This window comes from Neolamprologus multifasciatus, chromosome 17, assembly GCF_963576455.1.
Source record: "Neolamprologus multifasciatus chromosome 17, fNeoMul1.2, whole genome shotgun sequence".
Lineage (NCBI taxonomy): Eukaryota > Metazoa > Chordata > Actinopteri > Cichliformes > Cichlidae > Neolamprologus > Neolamprologus multifasciatus.
In genome coordinates, this window is record NC_140455.1 from 35,760,733 (window position 1) to 35,781,389 (window position 20,657).

Sequence of the window (20,657 nt, forward strand, 5' to 3'; positions counted from 1 at the left end):
AAAATGTGTCGTATTGGCTGCGCTGCTTTATAAAAATATAATCGTAGTGATCGAAAGTGCGGCACGCGAAAAGAAGACGTTAAAGCGCAGGCTACATTCAAGAAGACAAAAAGCAGTCGCGTTCCTAACTGTTTTGAAGCCACTCTCAGCCAAGGGAATGTGACAAATAAAATTGCGAAGAGTTTTGAACGCAACTCGCATTAGACGAAGGAGTTGCCCTGTCTGAACAGCATCAAATTTATGATCACCAGATACTGGAAAGATTTTAAAGCTAGGCTTTCAAGCTGCTAATGCGTAATGTTTATTTAAAGCGAGATGCAGCCGTTATGAATAGCCGTTATGAATTAGGAGTAACTTCGCTGTGAAGAAATTGCTCTGAGTTCTAGTTATCCACGAATGGACCTGGTCACTGTCGGCTGAGACATCATTTACAAATCCGCGGTGAGACTGAGGCGGGACCGCCAGGATGGTGGAGCGGTCGGACCGAGCCCCTTTGCTAGACTGGGAAGAGGTTCCGTCCGCGGAGAAGACCGGAGGTACTTCTCCGACGAAGGAACGACTGTCGAGTCCCTCCAACAGCCGTGCCTTAGGATGCTCCGCGCCCGGGTTTGGGTGGAGCAGCGGACCGGGGGGTCCCATTGCCAGCAGGTCTGTCTCCAACGCAGACGGCTGCAGCGCCCCGCCCGCGACCTCCAGCGATCTGGCGGGTACAGACGAAGCGCTGCCACCCGACAAGGAGGAGCATCTCTCGGATACAGGACCGAGGGAGGTGTCGCTAGAAGACAGGATGGTGAAATGGGAGGAAAAGGACCAGATAGTGTCGGTGTTTGTGGTTACATTCAATACCAGATCAGGTGGGACATCAAATGTACTTATATGGAATTTATTTAACCTTATAAAAACAAATACAGGCAGGCTTTAAAAGAAGGGCAATGATCAGCTTATAGACAGGTCAGAATAAACAGATGCAGCTTTAAGTGTTGTGTCTGACGCTCACAATGACCAAGTCTGCAGACCACCACAGGTGTGGCTTTTTCTGACCTGCAACAGTAGTTTGGAGACATTATCTAAAGGCACGACATCTTCTGCAAGCCTAGTGGCAGAATAAGCCATGACAAAATGTCAGGAAGAGTGCTGTGGTAGAAAATCAATCAGCTGGTGCTTTATGCACAGTAGAGCCATACATTTTTAATGACAGATATGTTAAAGACAGGGGCAAACCCACTATGAAACAGTTACTTAGGAGGGTGGAGATCAGGTTTACCATTCACTGGATTTAAGGTTTCATGATGATGCTTTGGAGGCATGCAGTGCAGGATATTCCCTACAGGGTGGAGCTGGTCACTTTATGATTTTGCAGTGTCTGGTTGAGTGAAGACCAGGAGCATGGTGTGATGAGCAGTTTTATTTTCTAGATTTGACGAAAAGAATCCTAAGTACCTGTGTCACAGGGGCTTCATTGAAAGACCTCAATTAGAAACCAGCAAGCTACCAGATAAGCTGAAGCTGAATCAGTTCCCACTCATCAGTGTTACTGTGGACTTCCAGGCCACTCATGACCCGATCCCACATGCTTGCTTATTGCTGGAACCAAGTGATAATGCATTTTTATCTCCACAATATAATTTCCAGTTACATCATTCTGTTAAGGAGTCTAGTCTGTGGTATGATAAACACAGGATGACACAAAAGATGTTCATTTGTAGGATTTTAAAAGAAAACCGAGATCAAACGAGCAGCAGCACATTGGACAAATTCTTCTTTAACCACCACTTAGAAACATCAGTGCCCTTCTAAGTCGAACGCCACCCAGATATGTTTATAAAGGAAGGATGCATCAATATAGAAGCATAGTGTCTTATAATGGTGGAGTTGTCACAACATAATATAATGGAAAATATTTTTATATGAAGTCAAAGGAGCTTGCAAAGAAAAGCGTCTGGACTTCTTTAAGTTGCTTGAAGACGTTTCACCTCTCATCCGAGAAGCTTCTTCAGTTCTAAGGTCAAATGGTGGAGAGTCCCAGATTTAAACCTAGTGGGAGTTTCCCCCCACAGAGGGACAAAAGGACCCCCTGGTGATCCTCTAATCGCCTGAGTCAAGGTGTGGAACTGGGTGTGGGTCCCAATCAGCCAGAGTTTCGGGTGAGTTCATTGTGAAACCTGGCCCCACCTTATCATGCGAATTCCTGAGGTCAGATCTCCCAGGATGTGAGTGGGCGTTAAGGCGTCTTGGAAGGGGTCTCAAAACTGGATTATAGATGGCAGATAGTTGGTGTCGTAAACCACCGCCTCTGTTCAAAGATGGTCGCTCACAGTGGACATAGATGGCTTCTTTCACTCCTCTTTCAAACCATCTGTCCTCTCTGTCCAAAATGTGAACATTGGCATCCTCGAAAGAGTGACCTTTGACCTTAAGATGCAGCTGGACAGCTGAGTCTTGTCCCGTGGAGGTGGCTCTTCTGTGTTGTGCCATGCGCTTGTGAAGTGGCTGTTTGGTCTCTCCAATGTAGAGGTCTGGGCATTCCTCGCTGCACTGTACCGCATACACCACTGATTGGGACCCACACCCATTTTCACACCTTGGCTCAGGCGATTAGAGGATCATCAAGGGGTCCTTTTGTCCCTCTGTGGGGGGATATTCTCCCACTAGGTTTAAATCTGGGACTCTCCACCATTTGACCTTAGAACTGAAGAAGCTTCTCGGATGAGAGGTGAAACGTCTTCAAACAACTTAAAGAAGTCCAGACGCTTTTCTTTGTAAGCTCCTTTGACTACGATGACCTGGATGACTGAGAACCTTCACAGACATTTTTATATGAAATAATCAAAATCATTATTTGTAAGATGAAATTATTTAAACATACATATACAGTTACTTACAGTGAATATATTTATTTTTGTCATTGCTCATATTTTGAGTGTTATTCATTATTCATCACATATCAAACAAAGCAAAGTTACTGGGGGAGTTATTATGATTATTTACCACAATTTCTTTCTTAAAGCTTCTATGCAAATTACTGTAACATTGTTAAAATATCGATGTGTATATATATTTTCTTGTGACACACCTATCTATACACTACACCAGTGAAACTAGAGGATTCCCCGTGCCGGTTTGACCTACCACCCACAATGCAAAATTGGTATGGCCCGGATCTGGCCCCACACAGTGTGCTTACATATGGCCCACATACCGCGAAGAATGACGGCCCTTTGGTGGCCCAGATCTGGTTTGACACATGTGGCCCACACATGGGCCAGCACAAGGCCAGTTGCAGACACACTGGTGGTCCTGTGCTGGCCCATGTGTGGACCACTCTGGCAAACCTGATCTGGGTCACCAAAGGGCCGTCATTCTTCGCGGTATGTGGGCCATGTCTAAGTTGTGTGCAGCCACGGGCCAGTTGTAGACACGCTGCTGCTGGCCCTGTGCTGGCTGAATAGTTTCAGCTCTGGCCCCAGATGTCAGCCTAATGTGTACCTTAATCAAGCCATGTAAAAACAACATATGCCAGAACATGCAAAACTAACATGACGAAACTCTGTTCACACAGTGAATGGACTGATTCTTACATAGTGCTTCTAGTCTCCCTGATTACTCAAAGTGCTCTATACAACATGCCACATTTACCCAATCACACACTTTCTCTAAACTGAGTTCTTCCTGACTACATTCATACTCTTGACATGCAAACTAGAAGAGCCAGGGATTGAACCACTAACCTTCTGACCAGTAGGTGACCTGCGCTACCTCCTGAGCTACAGCCACCCACTGGCAAAGAAGAGTAAGGTTTTGGATAAAGTGTACACTCACAAACCTGTCAACCCTGCATTTGAAAGTTGGCTACCATAGGAGTATAGCAGGGGTGTCAAACTCAAATACACAGTGGGCCAAAATTCAAAAGTGGAAGAAGGTCGCGGGCTAACATTTTTGTATTGAAAAAAAATCTTCTTCCACATTTAAGAATGAATCTTTTCTTATGGACTCAAACAAGTTTTGCTGAAAAACTGAATATGGAACAAGCAAAGCTTAATACTAAACAATATATATATTAGCTGTATAATACCAGTAGACCAGCTCTAATAATAATTTGGTATGGCTTCGCGGGCCAAATGTAATTAGGCTGCGGGCCAAATTTGGCCCGCGGGCCAGAGTTTGACACGTATGGAGTATAGTATTGCAACATGGCATTTGGGTCTTCTAACTAAAATAGGAAAACAGGAACATAAATAGTGCCATCATTGCCAGACCTGGCGCACATCTGTTTGACATACACTCCGCCATGACACCAGTCAGTCAGAAGTGCCAGCTTGATGCCGGATCCAGGGAAGACCTGTTTTCTATGGGCCTGGGCCACAAGCACCAAACCACAATCGGGCCAGATGTGGCATGCCATTGCATAAACAGTGGCATCATTGCCAGACCTGGCCCATATCTGGATGACTCACTTCGGCGTGACTCCCATTGGCAGCACTTATCAGATGAATGAGAGCGAAGGGAACTGAAGTGAAAAAAATTGTACTGGATAAAAAGGTTAATAATGGAAAAATGGCAGACAGTGAGGAACAGCAAAGTAGAGCTAATTAATTGAACTGATATACCGTTATAATTGGAAAATAATAACACGTATACAGACAAACAACATGGTGAATAAATACATATATTTCTCCTCCTTAAGTTATATAAATATACGTGTCCTCTGGACCTTGTACTTTATAATGTTTTTTTGGAAAAGGCACTGAACTGAAGTTATATAACACGAGTGCTTCATCAAGGTTGTTTTCTGATACACAGCATTTGATGTCAGATACGAGATGAAGCGCCGTTTTATGACTCATTTCTTACATCGAAATGAAACATAATAACACAGAGGCAGATGGACGCTTGAAATAAAAAATCATCATTCGTTTGTACTTGAAGGTTCAGTCCCTGAGCTCATATGTGCTCATGTTAGTAAATAAAGCAGTTTATCGCAAATATGCTCATGAATTTTGATTTAAATTATCATGCAATATATTGAGCATCACAGAATCGCTGTATTGTCGTTGTGGGCAAGTGTTTGTGGTTTTCATTGCTAAGTAACTTCTCTCGTATTTGTATCTGGTATGTGGATGTGTTATTTGAGCAAATGTGTTCCTGGAAAGTGTCAGTGTCCTAAGGTGCACCGGGTCCTCAACAGAATTCAATATAATTCAATTTTAGTCATATAGCATCAAATTACTGCAACAGGTGCCTCGAGCTGCTTTATAGCAGAGACCCCAACAATCAGACGACCCCCTATGAGCAAGAACTTGGCAACAGTGGGAAGGAAAAACTCCCTTTTAAGAGGAACAAACCTCAGGCACACCCAGGCTCAGTGTACAGGGATTTTGTTATTCCACCTATAATAATGCTGTAGGATGCTGTGAGAATCCAAAATTTGGATTTTAGGATAATTCCTCCCGGATGTTAGTTGTGCATCCACACCCATAGATCATAGATCAAAGCAAAACCAGATGTTTGTAAAATTACTTTGACTTTCCATTCTTAGCGAGACCCTTGAGTAACATCTGGTCCATACACCTAGCACTGCATGAGAGTCAAAGTTAAACACTTGAAGTCACTACCAGCTGTCGGTAAAGCATCTTTTCTTCGTGGATGACAGACACCTGCAACTTCACATTAAGCACTGATCAGCTCATATTTCAGCAGAAGCTCTTACGCACAGATCTCATGATGAGATTGAAAGGCACACTGGCTGAGTCACCTTCGGTTTCTCAGCGCCTGTCAGCTCATATTTGCTCAGCTGCGTCAACCAACAAGTAATGAATTCCAGGGAATATAGTTGAACTCCTGAAAACACACCGTCTGTTCCTGTATCAGCCTATATCCATTTATTCAACTTTTATCATTATTATTGTCTCTGTGCTGTTTGGGTGTGATAGGAAACATGCTGGAGTGGTGTCTGCCCAAAGACATGGACCTGGAGGGAGTGGAGTTCAAAGCCATTGCCAGCGGCTCCCACCGAGTCAGCACAGACTTCATGTAAGGATCGGTATCTGTGTCTCTTACACTCTTACACAGCCGAGTCGCTAATTTTAAGTATTAGGATGCACCCCCATGTCCTCATCCTGGCAGGACAGAGCCGAGGAAAGTGTTGCCTGACAAAAAAAAAAAAAAAAAAAAGGAACAGCCATCTGGCAGCATCTTTGCGTTTTCATGACTCACGGCCTCATCTGTGTCCCTCTCCCCTCTTTCCGCAGCTACTTCCGTAAGGGCTGCTACTTTGGCCTCGCCTGCTTTGCCAACATGGCAGTGGAGAGCACGGTGGAGAGGGGGGCCAGGATGAAGTCGGTTGGGATCCTGTCTCCCTCCTACACCCTGCTCTACCGCTACATGAGCTTCCTGGAGCACCAGGTCAGGTAAGAGCACTGAGCTTGTACAATGGAGAGCTCTGCTCATCAAGATCTATGACTTTCTATCAACGAAACATTTAGACCAACCAACTGAGCGTACTTTTTAGTTTTTTAGTAAAAAAAAATAGAAAATAGCATGTTTTTGGGGAATTGTGGGTCACTTTTATTTATATTGCATGTTTAAAAGCAACAGAAGTTTACCCAAAGTGCACATGAATTAACAATGTAATTATCCCTGCAGTGTGCAAGCAGGAGGCGGGGAGGGGGGGTTGTTTTCCTATCTGTTTTTGGCCCAGCACCTATCCAGTTCAGTTCAGTTCAGTTCTTTTTTATTTCAAACATATACATTCATCAACGTTTCATAAAATCATTCCATGCAGTTGTTTGAAAAGGAGTAGGCAGAAGTATATAGTTATTTAGCCCTACCCCCTCAGGTTTACATCCTCATCATCTAAATTTGAACAACAAAAACGTATACAACGCCTTCAACTTAGAACATAACATCACAAAAAAATATTTTCTCATGTTCAACTAAAACTATATTTAGATTTGCTAATTTGCAGAAGAAAATAAACATGAGTTTGACTGCTGTCTTTGGTTAATTGCATTTTCTTCTTCTTTGGTAGGGTTGTGCATGTATTTTTCTAGCTTTCATAATATTTTGAATAGAGAATACTTCAAAAACAGTAATGGCAACAAAATAAGATGAACATCAAGCTACAGTCGAGAGAAATATAAAACCCCCACCGAACGGACACAAAATGCAAAGGAAACTTTTTCAAAGACAGTGGAAATTGGAGTTATGTGATGCCTATTTTGAACTGGTTTAAGGCCAGTGAGTGAGGGACTTTTTGTTTATGATGAAAAGAGCTGACTTTCATTTTAATCGACTGTTCAAGTTGAACTCTAAGAAAACTGGTTTGAAAATTTAAAAGGACCTAAAAGGGAACCCTGTGGTACACCTCAATTAATGTTACTTGTACACAGTTACCTGTAGTGAGTTGATTAAAAGTCTTGAACCCCTCCCCCCTCTGTTTTTTTTCTTCCTAATAGCCAGACTTGTAATTTTTTAATGTCTGCTTAAACAATAGTTCTGCAGGGTTTCTGAAGGTCTTTCAACACATTTCCTTTGGAGTTTCACTGCTTTTTTACTCATTTTTAGTCCCTGTACTCAACCGTTTCAGGGGAATGTTTTTAAGCCACTTGACACTTTTAATTACTCAACTATCTAAACAGATTAACTAGAGTTTTGTCAAAGCATAACACCCATCTTCAGATACTTTTGTTATCAGCAGCACGTCACATAACACATATTTTGTTCACATTTTTTTTGTTGAATCTACAAAAATGCCAAAGATAAGCTTGAAATAAGTTTGCAAACTAAGTCAATCACAAAGGGTCATTAGCTGAAAATTTGGCATATCATGGCACTGTGTGCAATGCGTCCTTAAAAAAATCTGAGGAAACTGGATAAGTGAAGGATAGGAGAAGAAGTGACAGGGCTGAAAACGAAATGCAGCAGACAAACAGAATCTGAAAGTCATGTCCTCAAGAAATAGGCAAAAATCCAGTAACACGACCTGAGACATGTTCCCAGACCTGCAGTCGATCTGTTCACTGAAGCCTCATTAGGGTGGCTGTCAGGAATCTCTGTCTCAGGCAGAGATTAAACAAGAACTGGACTCAAGGTCAGTGTCAACATTTTCAAATTCCAGATGACTAATTAAACAAATGATAAGAAAGCTTACCTTAGAGAGTTCAGGCTAAAGAATAAAGGTGGGCATACCAAATATTAACTTTAAATCAAGAATTTGTATTATATAAAGTATTTCTTTTTATGATTGGATGTTACAATAAATTCCTGCACCTATTACCAGTTGTTCTATTAATAAAAAACTATAAAAAAAATGAGTACGCAGTACTGTAGGTTCTTTTTGGTCACTTGTTAATAATCCAGATAAATGAAAGAATAAATATATCAGAAGAAGGTTTTGATCAGACCACATGTCTTCTCCCAGATAATACGTATGTCCTGATCTCAGATCAGATATTTAAATGTCCACGTTTCAAGTCAGTGTTTCTCTCAGATCAATCGATAAGATAGTGAGAAGTCATAAATTCAGCAAATCTTCCATTTTGAACAAACTGCAACGAGTTATTCATTGCTCGATAAATGTTTGTTGTTATATTGTGTCTTTATTAGAGATTAGACTCACCCTGGGTCAGTATGATTATTCACAGCCAAATGTAGCATTAAGAAAATTCTGTGTTGAATATTTTTGCTCATTAGAATAACAAACGGTTTAAAAAGATTATCACTAAGTGTCCTACAAAGAGACAACATCAGTGTCTCTACAGCTATTTTTGGTATGTGGAATTGAATCTTGTGCTTGGCAACAATGACGTGCTAATTTTCACCTCGCTTCACTGTTAATCTGTGCAGTTGTGCAGAGTGCCGTGCAACATGCTCTGAACAGAGATACCCTCAGTCCACGTGCACAAAGACTAAATTGGCACAGGACCAGGCTTCCTTGTTGATCCTCTGTCATGTGATCTGTACCAGTGTATCCCGTACAGTCTTATCGCCTATAGTTCACCTCTCATTGTTATCACACAGTGCAGTTTTGAGACTTTTTAGACATCAGACCTGCTAGATTTAATATTTAATGTCAATCAGGCAGATGAGACTAAAGGCTAAACGATCATTTCTGTATATCGTTATTTCATTAATCACCAAAAAAAATAAATCAGTAGCTTAACAGTGAGCATTCAGTGTCCATGTTTCCTTTCTGTGCAGAAACAAGTCTGAAAAGATGTAATCATAAGAAATTTCTGCCTGATGTGGGTGTGCAAACTTGGCTAGTGGGAACACCCTTAGCACACAGACACACCTGGTGCACACTGGTGTGTTTGCTGTCGAGCAGCTGCACAGGGAGCAGTTTGGCGTTAAGGACAACGTGGAGGAGCAGGCGGCGCCGTTTTACTTCCACCGCTCAGAACCGCTCGATCTCTTCTATACAAATGAGTGAGAGCTCTACATGCAACAGAAGACTCGGGCTTGCTTACAGCAACAGCTCGCACTTTCCATGCTTCCTGTTTTCTCTGAAAAGAAGCACATTCCTCCAGACAACACTTCCCTTTATTGTTACTAGTGGTGTGCACACTTTTACTCCAGTGCCTCATCCCAAGCCGTGCCACACTTCCTCCTCAGCAGCTCCTCCAACACGTCTCCCTCTGTTCTCGGACTCTCTTTCTCCCCGCTTTCCCTGACAGTCCTCTCTCTTTCCACAGTTCCCACACCCTGGCCTCTCCTGGCCTCCAGTCATGCAGCGGTCATGCTCTTTACTCACCAATTCCAACATAGCTCACACCACATTCCCCATCTGCTGGCTGCCATTGTAGTCGTCTGTTTCTTACATAATGGCCTCTCTTGCTGGTCACAAGGCAATTAAGATATTTGGCAATTTGCGAAGAGTTTATCCCGTTTTCCCCGCTCGCTCGCTCGATCTCACTGCTTTTATTTGTTTTCTCTTTGCACTCGCAGCTTGTGGAACTCATTAGTTTTGCAGGGCAAAGCTAAAAAAAAGAAAGGTGTGATGAATGAAATTGTGTCTTGGCATAGAGTAACTGCAGCCTGAAAACTCTAAGCAACTCCCACTGCAACACAAAACACATTAAAAACATTTACAGGTGATAAATGTGACCCTTTATCTTGTAGTAAAACCCGACAGTGGAGCCAGAGCGACTAGAATTCTACCTTGATTTGAGATTAAGCACAAACAGCTACTTGATAAGTACTTACCCTGCGCGATGAAGTTAACCTTTGAGGCCTTTAATAAGATTCATTGCTGAAACTACTGTTTGACTAGTTGAGTCACAGAAAATGAATCCACATGGGTAGGGATAGCTCAGTAGGTAGGGTGGTAGCCCCATGATCGGAAGGTCGGGAGTTCGACTCCACTGAATGGTTACCTGAGGTACCCCTGAGCAAGGTACTGTCCCTACACGCTGCTCCCCTGGCGCTGCATTGGTGGCTGCCCACTGCTTCACTGGGTGAATGGGTTAAAGGCAGAGGAGCAATTTCCCTATGGGGACTAACACATACACATTATTATTACATTATTACAGTAGGTTTACAACAACAATAAATTGTTGTTGGCCAAAAAGGAGCATTTGGTCATTTTAGTTTCTAATTTGGAAGAAATAAAAGTTGAAAAAAAAGACAATATTAAATCATTTCTGAGGTTCAGGAGTTAAGAAACATGATAAACTTAAAGTTTAGCTCAAATCCACGAGGAGTAAGCTGCATATTGGGGAAAAAAGAAATGAGCTAGCGTGACTTTCCCCCTTTTTTGACAGAATGGTAGCTTTGGTAGCACAGAGTAAGAGTTTAATGCAGTTTATTAATGTTAAAACTGAATATATTACATTGCTGTTCCAATCTAGTTTATCAGTGAAAACTCAATGAAATTCATAGACTGTATATAAAAGATGGATGCAGATGCCCTAACTTCACCCATATGGAAAAGAAATAGTAAAAACTTATATGATTTACTCATGAAAGTGGCCACTTTCTCATTACTTTCATATATTGTTTTAGTAAGTATCCAAAACATACAAGTTTCATTTATATAATTTTTCAAGGGATCTTATATCTGTTTTCACTCTTGTATGCTTTTCATACAAGTTTCACACAAGACAGATACAAACTTTATAAGATTTATATATATCTTTTCCATATGGGCACCCACTACCCCTGGTAAGCGTCAGCATTATCATTTTGGCTGCTGCAGCTGAGGCAGGTGCTATCAGATAACACCAGGTAGCTGATGTAGACCAGATGAGTGCATGATAAAGTTACCAGTTGAGGGACTACAGATATTAGCATTTCTGCAGTGACTTCATTTTACAGAGGTTCCTGCCACCAACAACACTACAAATTAAATAATCAGCTGATCTGAGCAGAGTAGGGTAAACAAGTTAATAAATTACTGAACATAACACGTGTTTTAGCTTTTATTTCTTTCATGTGTGAAAGAAAAAGATATTGTCTAAAATATCAAGATATCAGACTTTTAAATCACCAAATATTGATATCAGGGCTCTATTTATCCTGATGTACTAGACTAAGGTTGATACTACTTGGAAAAATGTGAATAGCTTTCATTTGGCAGCTTTAAGTTAGTTATTGAGACTTTTTGGTAGCATTTTCTTTCCCTCAGACTGACGTCCAGTCCACCGCATATTGATGGGAATTTGAGCCACATTAAAGCACGATTTAAGGGCCACACAGAAATTCATTTGTGTAACAAAACCCTGCAGATGATCGTTTGTTTAACAACACCGCTGCACTAATGAGCGAGAGTTATGTGTTCCACATTTTATTTTGAAATCACGGCTCACTCGGATGAACAGTGTTTGCGTTTTAACTTAATTAGCTGATGGCCTGAGCAGCACCATCTGTGCAGACACAGAGTAGTGAACTGATGGTGTCTGTTAAACTGATCGTATGGTATCTGCATTTCTTTTTAATAACCCGCTGTTTTTGTTTGTTTTTTACCTCTTTTTTTTGGATGCCATTGTTACCTTTCTCTAGGCTCCAGCTTCAGTCCCCGGGCCACTACTCTCACCTTGAGGCCTTCTATGAGGACAAGAGAGCACTTCTGCCCCCTAGTGGAGACGCTGTTGTCACTGCGTTACCAGCCAATGCTTGGAGTGCAGCAATCAACCACAGCATGCATCCCGAGATGAAGGTGGGATGGACCATTTTATTCCTAAAACAGCTTAAATGATCATTTGTTCTTCAGTAATGCATATTTCTTCACTTGGATACATTTGGAGCAGATCACCCACCCGGCCGGCTGCATGTCCCACTTCATTCGCTTCTTCGGGGAGCAGATCATGGTACTGTGGAAACTGGCTCTCCTCCGCCGACGCATCCTCATCTTCTCTCCTCCACCCGTGGGTGTGGTCTGCTACAGAGGTGAGAAACATCTGGATTAGGGCTGGGCGATATGGCCTAAAATTCATATTGCAATATAATTTGAAGCACGTGCGGTAACGATATATATCACAATATATTCTTTTCTTCTGTATAACGTATTTTCCACACTATAAGGACTTAGAAGCATTTAATTTCCTCAAAAATTGAGAGTGTGCCTTATGTATGAATTCTGGTTGTGCTTACTGACCTCGAACCGATTTTGGCTGCAGAAATCTGTTAAAAAATGTTTTAGTATAACTTTGGTAAGCCGCACTGCTTGATGGATTGTCAGAGCATTATGGCTGCCGTAGTGAGGAGCTTCGCGGAGTAATCTGGGTCCAAAACTCCGTCATCTTCAGGTCCCAAAGTCAAACGGACACTAAGAGTTAAAAATGGTCTAAATTCTTTCATCTTTAATTAAATCATCAGCGTTGCTGCTTTATCGGGTGTAACAATTAAGTTTAACATCCATGCATCCATGAAAACAGAAGTTATTAATATACTGCAACAACATGGGAATAGAACAGCTGCGAGAGAATTCAACATTAATGAATCAATGTTACGGAAGTGGAGGAAGCGCAGTTTTTGGCTTTCCCCATATTTCAAAAGTGCTTCATCTCTTTGTTGTGACTGTCGTCCACCATAATTTGCAGATAATGGTTTTAGCCGCTGCGATGCTTTTGACCAAAACAGGCGCAGCTTGATGACGTCATCAACATGCGATAGAGCGATATAGTCAAAATCTCTATCGTTTGCTAAATTTATATCGTTTCTATCGTATATCGTTTATATCGCCCACCCCTAATCTGGATGAAGGTTGACTTCCCTGTTATTGCTTGTCATCTGGTCCTCAGCAAGGTAGTGAAAAATGTCTCTTTCCGGAAATGTTAATCAAGTCCTTAAAAAACAGAATCAGCCAATTAAATCTTTGTTGTTTACTAAGCTGTCACGGTGTGGGGATTTCACGTCACAGGGCAAACAGTTCCTTTCCAGCTGTAGCAGCTTTTGTTGGCCCACACATCACGCGCACATTACCTGCTCTGCTCCTCTCGGTCTCCCCCACACTCGTGCATCATTTCTCTAATTTCTCCCTCCACCCCGTCAGTGTACTGCTGCTGTTGCCTGGCAAACGTCTCTATCCCCGGGGTGGGCGTGGCCGTGCCCGAGTTCCGGCCCTTCTTCTACGTTAATGTGGCTGATATCAGCGCCCTGGAGAACGAGCTTTCCTATGTCGCGTGTAAGTAGATGCTCACTAAAAAAAACGGACTCGTCGGGGTGACGTGTAACCAGGAGAGCTGAGCACGTTCTTAAATTTGAGGGATTCTGCATGTTTGTATGTTTAGGCACCACTGAGAAGATCTTTGAGGAGAAGAAGGATCTGTACGACGTGTACGTAGATAACCAGAATGTAAAGACCTACAGAGACGGCCTGAAGCCGCTGCTCCGCCTCAGCACGGCCGACAGGGAAAAGTATCGTAAGCTCACCGAGCAGAGGTAGGCTAAAGTCTGCTTTTTAAAACATTAACAGGCTCAAAAGTTTGAGTTTTGTTTTGCTTTTTCTTTACAAATATTCTTCTTCACTTGGTAAATCTTGCTAGTACACTTTTAGCTTCAGAACGGCCTCAGTTTTTCATGGCATACCTTCATTAAGCTGACAGGAGTGACTATCGGTGCGGTCTTCTGCTGCTGGAGCCGATCTGCTTCAAGGTTCAATGAATTGTGTGCACAGAGATGCTCTTCTGCATACTTTGGTCGTGACCAGCAGGGAATTGAGTAAACTCAGAGCAGTCTGGACATTCTCCTCTGACCTCTGACCTCCGTACGGCATTTTTGCTCACAGACCTGACCCGCTGCTGCCCCTACTGTACTTACATGTAGCAAAAGTTAACATGATAACCCAGGAGAAACAGTTTGCAGCTGTAGCGTTATGATTTAACTCTACACATTTAGTCGTGCTAATGTTGGTGGTTCTGACCTGCTGGCTGGTGGGGTTAGCATGTTAAGCCTACATACAGCCTCACAGGGCTGCTAGCCTGGCTTTCGTTTTACTGCTAGCAGCTGCACGTGTGCACGCTGGGACGACTTTGTCTTATGAGAACCTCTGTAAATTGTGTGTGCAGACAGATGCTGCTGTACTCCCAGGAGGAGAATGGAGACTGTGTGTCCAGTGAAGAGGATCTCTTTATTCTGTGAGTACAGAGCAGTTTATTTAATCGGTCTAGTGACTGACTACAGTACTCGGAGCAGACACGGCTCTGTCTTATGAAGATTGTAGAGAAAGAACAGTGAACAGGCAGCGAGCCTGCTTTATTATCCTCACGGTAGCTATTACGTGTCACAGAGGGTCGTTTTGTGCTGATTTTGTGATTTCTCCACAGTTACTGATATGACTAGTGGGGAAAAAAGAACAGATTGAACAGATTTCAGTGACTGACTCGTCTGCCTTGTCTGCCTGGTCTACCCGAGGTTTTTCCTGGAACAGAACAACAGGATTTTCCAGACGCTGAGCGAGGTGGCAGGAAGCCCCGACCCCACCGTAACCCAGGAGTGCGTGAGGGCCATGGGGCTGGATCCGCACGGAGACCGGCTCTTCCTGCTCCACCTTCTGGAGATCTACGGCTACGACACCCTGCTGGTGTCGGAGCAGCTGTGCTGCAGCTGAGAGTCGCCACTGCTGGTTTCAGAAGGTGGGCTGACTTGCCTCGAGCCAACTGAAAGTGCTGCACTTCATGGAGTCTTCAGGACAGTTTGAGCGTCCAGAATCGTCTCTGGAGCTTTGGTTTCGTTTTGTTTTCTATCTCCACCTGCTTCTTTTGTTTGCTGTAGTTGTGCTCCTTCATAAGCTGTTGGCAGGATCAACAATAAGTCAGCTGCTGTGGTACAAACTAAAGTAACGTAGTTCGTTTTACTCAGCGCAGCTTCACAGAGGAGATAAAGTCACCGTTTGAATTTCTCAAACTCGGCCGAGGAAAGAAACGCGTCGTTTGAACACCGCCTCTCCGAACCAGGATCGATGATATAACTGATGCTAAACTGGAACAAACAGAACTGGGGCATCTAGTGGAAGATGAAGACAGAGAGATGGAAACTTGAAAATTGATGTATCTAAGTAAAAGAGTTAGGGTTGTTGTATAAAATATCGATTTTTCCTTTATGTGTCGTGTGTCCGTGTGTGACTGCAGGGCCAAATTTCAGGCCACTGTTGCTCTCCTCGTATCAAGTGCTGGATTTAAACATCCAATTAAGAAGCCTCTTTGTCGATATCAGGGCCTCCTTTTTTGTATCCTCACTAACAGGTCAAACTGCCTTCCTCTTAAGTCTGTAAGCATCAGTGTTTAAGTGGCATTTAAAGCAGCTAATGGAAGATGTTGCTGAGTAATCCCATCGACATCTCCCAGGCAAAGCTAAGACTCATTTGTCTCCATGCACACGGAGGAGTGTTGAAATGGCTTGTTTGCACCCAAAGTCTCTTTCATTTTTCATTTTAATTTACCATCTCCAGTGTCAAGAGAAAGTAAGGAAGAGAATGAGCTCACTATATATTTTCACCTCCAGCAAGTCAGGGGGTGAGTGCTTTAGCTTTTTATTGCCTCCTTTTCTGGATGCTGAGTATGGAGCTTGCTGGCAGGAGGAAAAGAAGAAGACAACGAAGAAGATTGATGCAGAGGGTTGTTGTGACAAGAGGATGCTAGAGATAGGGTGAGATGGAGGCAGACGATTCGCTGTGGCAGCCGAAAGAAGATGATACTGTGAAATACTGAGGTCAGCGTACGTGCAACAAAACAAAAATCGCTTTAAACAAAAGCTCAGGTCTCAGACTGATCCTGGCTCTGTATGATGTCAGTAAGACAGGATATTCCTAATATGGTAGCAGATGCCCCACCCACTTGCTGTCCAGAGGGGCAGCCAATTAGAAGAGAAGGTGAAAGTGAGCTAAAACTTTAAACACAGGATGAACTCAAGGGCTACACCAAGGCCCCTTATAAGTTGAGCAAGGATCCTTCAAGTACGTCCTGGTCCTAGAGCCGAACCATTTAGCTGGAAATGAGAATATGGGTTCACTTTGTTTAAAACACTAATGCATTTTTTATAATTATACATTTGTTTGTTCAGTTTTTTTTTAAGAGTTCCTTCGTCTTCAAAAGCTCACTGCTAAAATAGCACGAGCTAGCTCTTTTAGCAGATATGACCACGACACCAGCTAGCAGCAAAGTTTGTAGAGCTGTTTTGTAAGCTGCGCACTGGATTGATCAGTTTTTGGTTAAAACAACTGTTGATCGTAGATAAAAGCTGGCTTAAATGTGACGTTCTACTGCACAACCAACATGTATAAAGGACATCGAAGCTTTTCCTGTCACAATTGTTCATGTAAAAGTGAAAAACGATCCTAATGGAGCTTTAAATCTGCTTTCCATCTTGTGGGATGTTTTCAGGTTTAGCCTGCACGTTTCCACAAGTCAACTGCCATCAAACACTACAGCCAATGTGTGAGGAAGTTTCTTTATTGTCATCACATGACCGCTTCATGGACACGCAGTCAGACAGGAACATTTGTATTCATCATCTCAGTGACTGAAACACACTGTACAGTAAATGAACCTGGTGCTTTTGGTGTCTATGCGCTGCAGACATGACAGGATGTAAACATTCCTTTTCCAGTTCTTTTCGTGTTTTCGTTGCTTAGCTGTAAACTGTTGAGTGTAAATATCCACTTACTGTAATAATATGTGAAGAAACGGGATCAGCTGAATGTGTTTTATAAGGCGATCGTGATCCCGCAGAGCCTCCGTGTGTCACTGGAACTCTTTGCAATCGTGCGTTCGACTGTCTGCTGTAAGAAAATAACCTTGAGCACATTTTCTCTCCACTTGGCACCTTAGCACTTGTACAGAGCTAAAGCAAATGCAGTTGTAGTTGAAGGGATAGTCTCACTCACGTTAAAACACTTTATTTATTTTACTGTAAACCATTTCTGAAATAAAGTGCACAACACTTTTAAAGACACAGTTTTCAGAGTACTGTAACCTTTATATTCCTGAACTTTCATTTTACAACAATGGACGTTTGTTCTGCTGTTGCATACGTGACACACTACAAACATTCAAGAGCGATGGTCCTTGTTGCCACTGACTACACAGTTCTCACCACTGAGACTCCCATTAATGCCAGACCTGATTCCTCGGCTGTTGTCACAAACAGCCAGTGAGCATGCTGTACGCCATCCTGTCACAGCCACTTTCAGAGCACTCAGCCAGCTGCGTTTGATGTCCAGAGAATCGCAGGTGAAAGTGTGGCGGGTTTTGGACTGGGTCAGACAGAAGCAGGACTGACCCTGAAACGCCTGGGGGAAAGCCTCTACGCTGCAGCCCAGTAGAGGTATAGTGAACAGGGGCTTTAAATCCTGGAAATGTAGGGACACAAACAAACAATGATTCAAAAAGGGTTTGTTTTAAATGACAAGTCCCATAGCAGGACTGCAATAAAAGACTGGAGGCTGAACCCTTTTCTAACATGACACCATCCTTCACCTGTGGGAGGGGCAGCACACCAACCAGCAGTACATTCGTTAAGAAGAGAAAGAAAACCACGTGCACCAGGAGACCAAATGACTTGTGGAGGGATGTATTCAAAAGCATGTTTGGCATAGGAAGGCTGTCTTTGCCTTCACTGGTTTAATAATAATAATAATAATAATAATAATAATAATAACAACAACAACAACAGAAGACTCCAGTCAGACACGAAGGACGTTTGTCATCAAAGGGTTCTGTTGTACAGTAAGGAGTGTTTGACCAATTATCCAACTACTCCTCCTCTGCACACTTGTAGTGCTGCAACTACAAGAATCCAACAATCAGTGCCCACAACAGCTGCACATAAGAGCTCTGAAGGTTCAACTGTGAGGAACTCCAAATAAATCAACACATTTCACAGTCTCAATCCAAAATCCAAACATTCAGTTGTGTTACGTACTAAATGTGGATGAATTCAACATGCGCTGCTGTAGCTTCACTGCCCCGCTGTGTTTGTTACAAATTATGTTATGTTACAAATTTACAGCACAAATGTTTTACAAAACATTTTCCCCTTGCTTCACTCCCAGTGTTGGGAAGGTTACTTTTAAAATGTATTCCATTACAGAATACATGACCCAAAATGTATTCTGTAACGTATTCCGTTACTCAATGAGAGTAACGTATTCTGAATACTTTGGATTACTTAATATATTATCATGCTGTTTACAACTACATGAATGTACTATTGCTGTGATTTATTACTGTTACTGAAGGTCCGCAGCTCCGAACCGTAGTAAAGGGACCTCTGGCTAATACGGTGGGTTCTGTGTCGGGCTCGTAGCTGAAAACTAGCTTTACTTTGTTGTCTGGGTCAACTTTGCTTGCGAGAGACAGAGAGAGGCGTTGAAAGGCTGCTCCAACAGAACTTATTGTTTTTGGAGGAAAACACGAACACGGTGTACAGTCGAGTCTTAATAGCTTACTTACAGCTGGGCTCGTCAGGCTCTCTTCTTGGCTGCAGTGGTTATTATTATATTTACATGCTTCCAGCTCCCATTTCTGCTCGATGACAGCTCGTACTTTTCCTTTTTCTCCCTCCCTCGCTCACAGACACATAACGTGTATGGCAGTCCATTCTCCCTGCAGCACGGACTACACTGCCCATGATGCTACATTCTTTAGAGCTATGCCTGTAGCATTCTGCCTATTAGCTTAGCACAACAACAACAACAACAACAGGCGCTCTCTCACCCAGGAAACACGCAGAGAGAGCGTGTCGCCCTGTAACCATGGCAACCGTAACGCTGCCACCTGGAACAACAGAACGTAGCTGTCAAACAAAACCCAAACAGTCCTGACCCGCCACAATATGAAACAGGGAAGTACCGCCATGTAATCCATTTATTTCAACAAAGTAACTGTATTCTAAATACCACCTTTTTAAACGGTAACGGAATACAGTTACTCATATTTTGTATTTTAAATACGTAACGGCGGTACATGTATTCCGTTACTCCCCAACACTGTTCACTCCTAATACTTTGGTAGGAAAACAAGCAAACAAAACAATTAGAGAGATGACGGCTGAACATAAACTCTTGTGGAACAAGTCAGGTGTGAGTCTTTTTAAACTTGAACTTACATATTCTAACTGTCTAAACAGGTCTGTAAAAAGATTTTTATTTTGACTTCATATATTTGCCTTTCTTTACCCATCACAAAATATTTTTAGAAAACTACTGGTGGTGGCCAGTCATACCCCTCAACCCCCTAGTGCAGGGGCGGGGGAACTCCAGGCCTCAAGGGCCAGAGTCCTGCAGGTTTTAGATGTGTCCTTGATCCAACACAGCTGATTTAAATGGCCAAATGACCTCCTCAACATGTCTTGAGGTTCTCCAGAGGCCTGGTGATGAACTAATCATTTGTTTAAGATGTGTTGACCCAGGGTAAAATCTAAAACCTGCAGAACACTGGCCCTGAAGGCCTGGAGATCCTCACCCCTGCCCAAGTAGATGCACCTATGGTATCAATTTAAAAGTCCTACATTACTTCATTCTCGAGTTATCACTTTCACAAACTTTGTGTCCGTGTTGCCCACCTGCCCGGCAGGGTGACCCCAACACCCCATCAATCTTTTACAGCTGAAGTATTTGTCTTCATTTGACTGTATAAGATATTTGCAACATAATATCCCAGTGTCCCAAAGAAACAGTTTTACCCTTCATACGTAAAAGCAAAATCCCTTCAACATTATTATTATTCCTGACTTTTTCAGAGCACTTTACCTGTGGAACGGAGTACAGGTAAAGAACCGGAGGCTCAGCCCTGGTGAGCACGGACCACAGTCGCTGCCAGGTCTGGGGGTTGTCCCCATACTGCAAGAAACCACTCATTACACTGTCAGTAGGCCCTGGAGATGCTTTGGACTGTGGAAAAAAAAAAAAACAATGATCAAAATTTGTTAGGTGGCCTTTTTGGTCTAAAACAACCTATAAAGTTTAAATAGTTGAAATGACAAGGCTCACATCCAGCATTCGTCTCTTTTTTCCATCCAAGCCCTCCCCTCTCGGGCCAGTCAGGATGGCGTAACAAGCTTTACACACTTTGTTCAGCTTGTAACCGTCATACTCTAAAGCCACTTTGTAGTCTGAACACTTCCAACACACCACCTGTAGAAACAGAAACCATCATGTCTGAGCTGTTCTCAGATAAAGTTCAGTTGTGTGATACAAAGCTGCAGTTTATCATGTCACCCAC

The 20,657-nt window shown here is 42.7% G+C and overlaps 2 protein-coding genes across 4 annotated transcripts in view; one reads left to right on the plus strand and one right to left on the minus strand.

Annotated features, from left to right (window-relative positions):
* Positions 1 to 42: 42 nt before the first annotated feature.
* Positions 43 to 20,569, plus strand: LOC146499782 (DENN domain-containing protein 11-like). Of its 2 annotated transcripts, XM_085136845.1 has the most exons (10): positions 43 to 854; positions 5,931 to 6,030; positions 6,249 to 6,407; positions 11,998 to 12,154; positions 12,246 to 12,384; positions 13,490 to 13,621; positions 13,728 to 13,878; positions 14,505 to 14,573; positions 14,851 to 15,071; positions 16,818 to 20,569. In XM_085136845.1, the coding sequence occupies exons 1-9, from the start codon at positions 467 to 469 to the stop codon at positions 15,044 to 15,046; spliced, it is 1,491 nt and encodes a 496-aa protein (XP_084992971.1). In that variant the 5' UTR covers positions 43 to 466; the 3' UTR covers positions 15,047 to 15,071; positions 16,818 to 20,569. The 2 variants fall into 2 exon arrangements, with proteins under 2 accessions (XP_084992971.1, XP_084992970.1); XM_085136844.1 differs by having other exon boundaries at positions 14,851 to 20,569.
* The window catches only part of LOC146499783 (FYVE, RhoGEF and PH domain-containing protein 4-like), a 12,434-nt gene continuing 9,093 nt past the window's right edge, over positions 17,317 to 20,657 (minus strand). For both annotated transcript variants that reach the window (XM_085136836.1, XM_085136835.1), the window contains exons 14-16: positions 20,426 to 20,569; positions 20,186 to 20,326; positions 17,317 to 17,785 (exon numbers count right to left, since the gene is read on the minus strand). In XM_085136836.1, coding sequence (XP_084992962.1) covers positions 17,486 to 17,785; positions 20,186 to 20,326; positions 20,426 to 20,569 — 585 coding nt within the window. In that variant the 3' untranslated portion in view covers positions 17,317 to 17,485. The remainder of the gene's footprint in view (positions 17,786 to 20,185; positions 20,327 to 20,425; positions 20,570 to 20,657) is intronic.

Excerpts from the sequence above, each read along its gene's own strand:
- LOC146499782 (XM_085136844.1), top strand. The coding sequence starts at position 467 with ATGGTGGAGCGGTCGGACCGAGCCCCTTTGCTAGACTGGGAAGAGGTT. Across the intron at positions 12,155-12,245 it reads GCATGCATCCCGAGATGAAG|ATCACCCACCCGGCCGGCTG; the intron begins GTGGGATGGACC and ends CATTTGGAGCAG. Across the intron at positions 13,879-14,504 it reads CGTAAGCTCACCGAGCAGAG|ACAGATGCTGCTGTACTCCC; the intron begins GTAGGCTAAAGT and ends TTGTGTGTGCAG.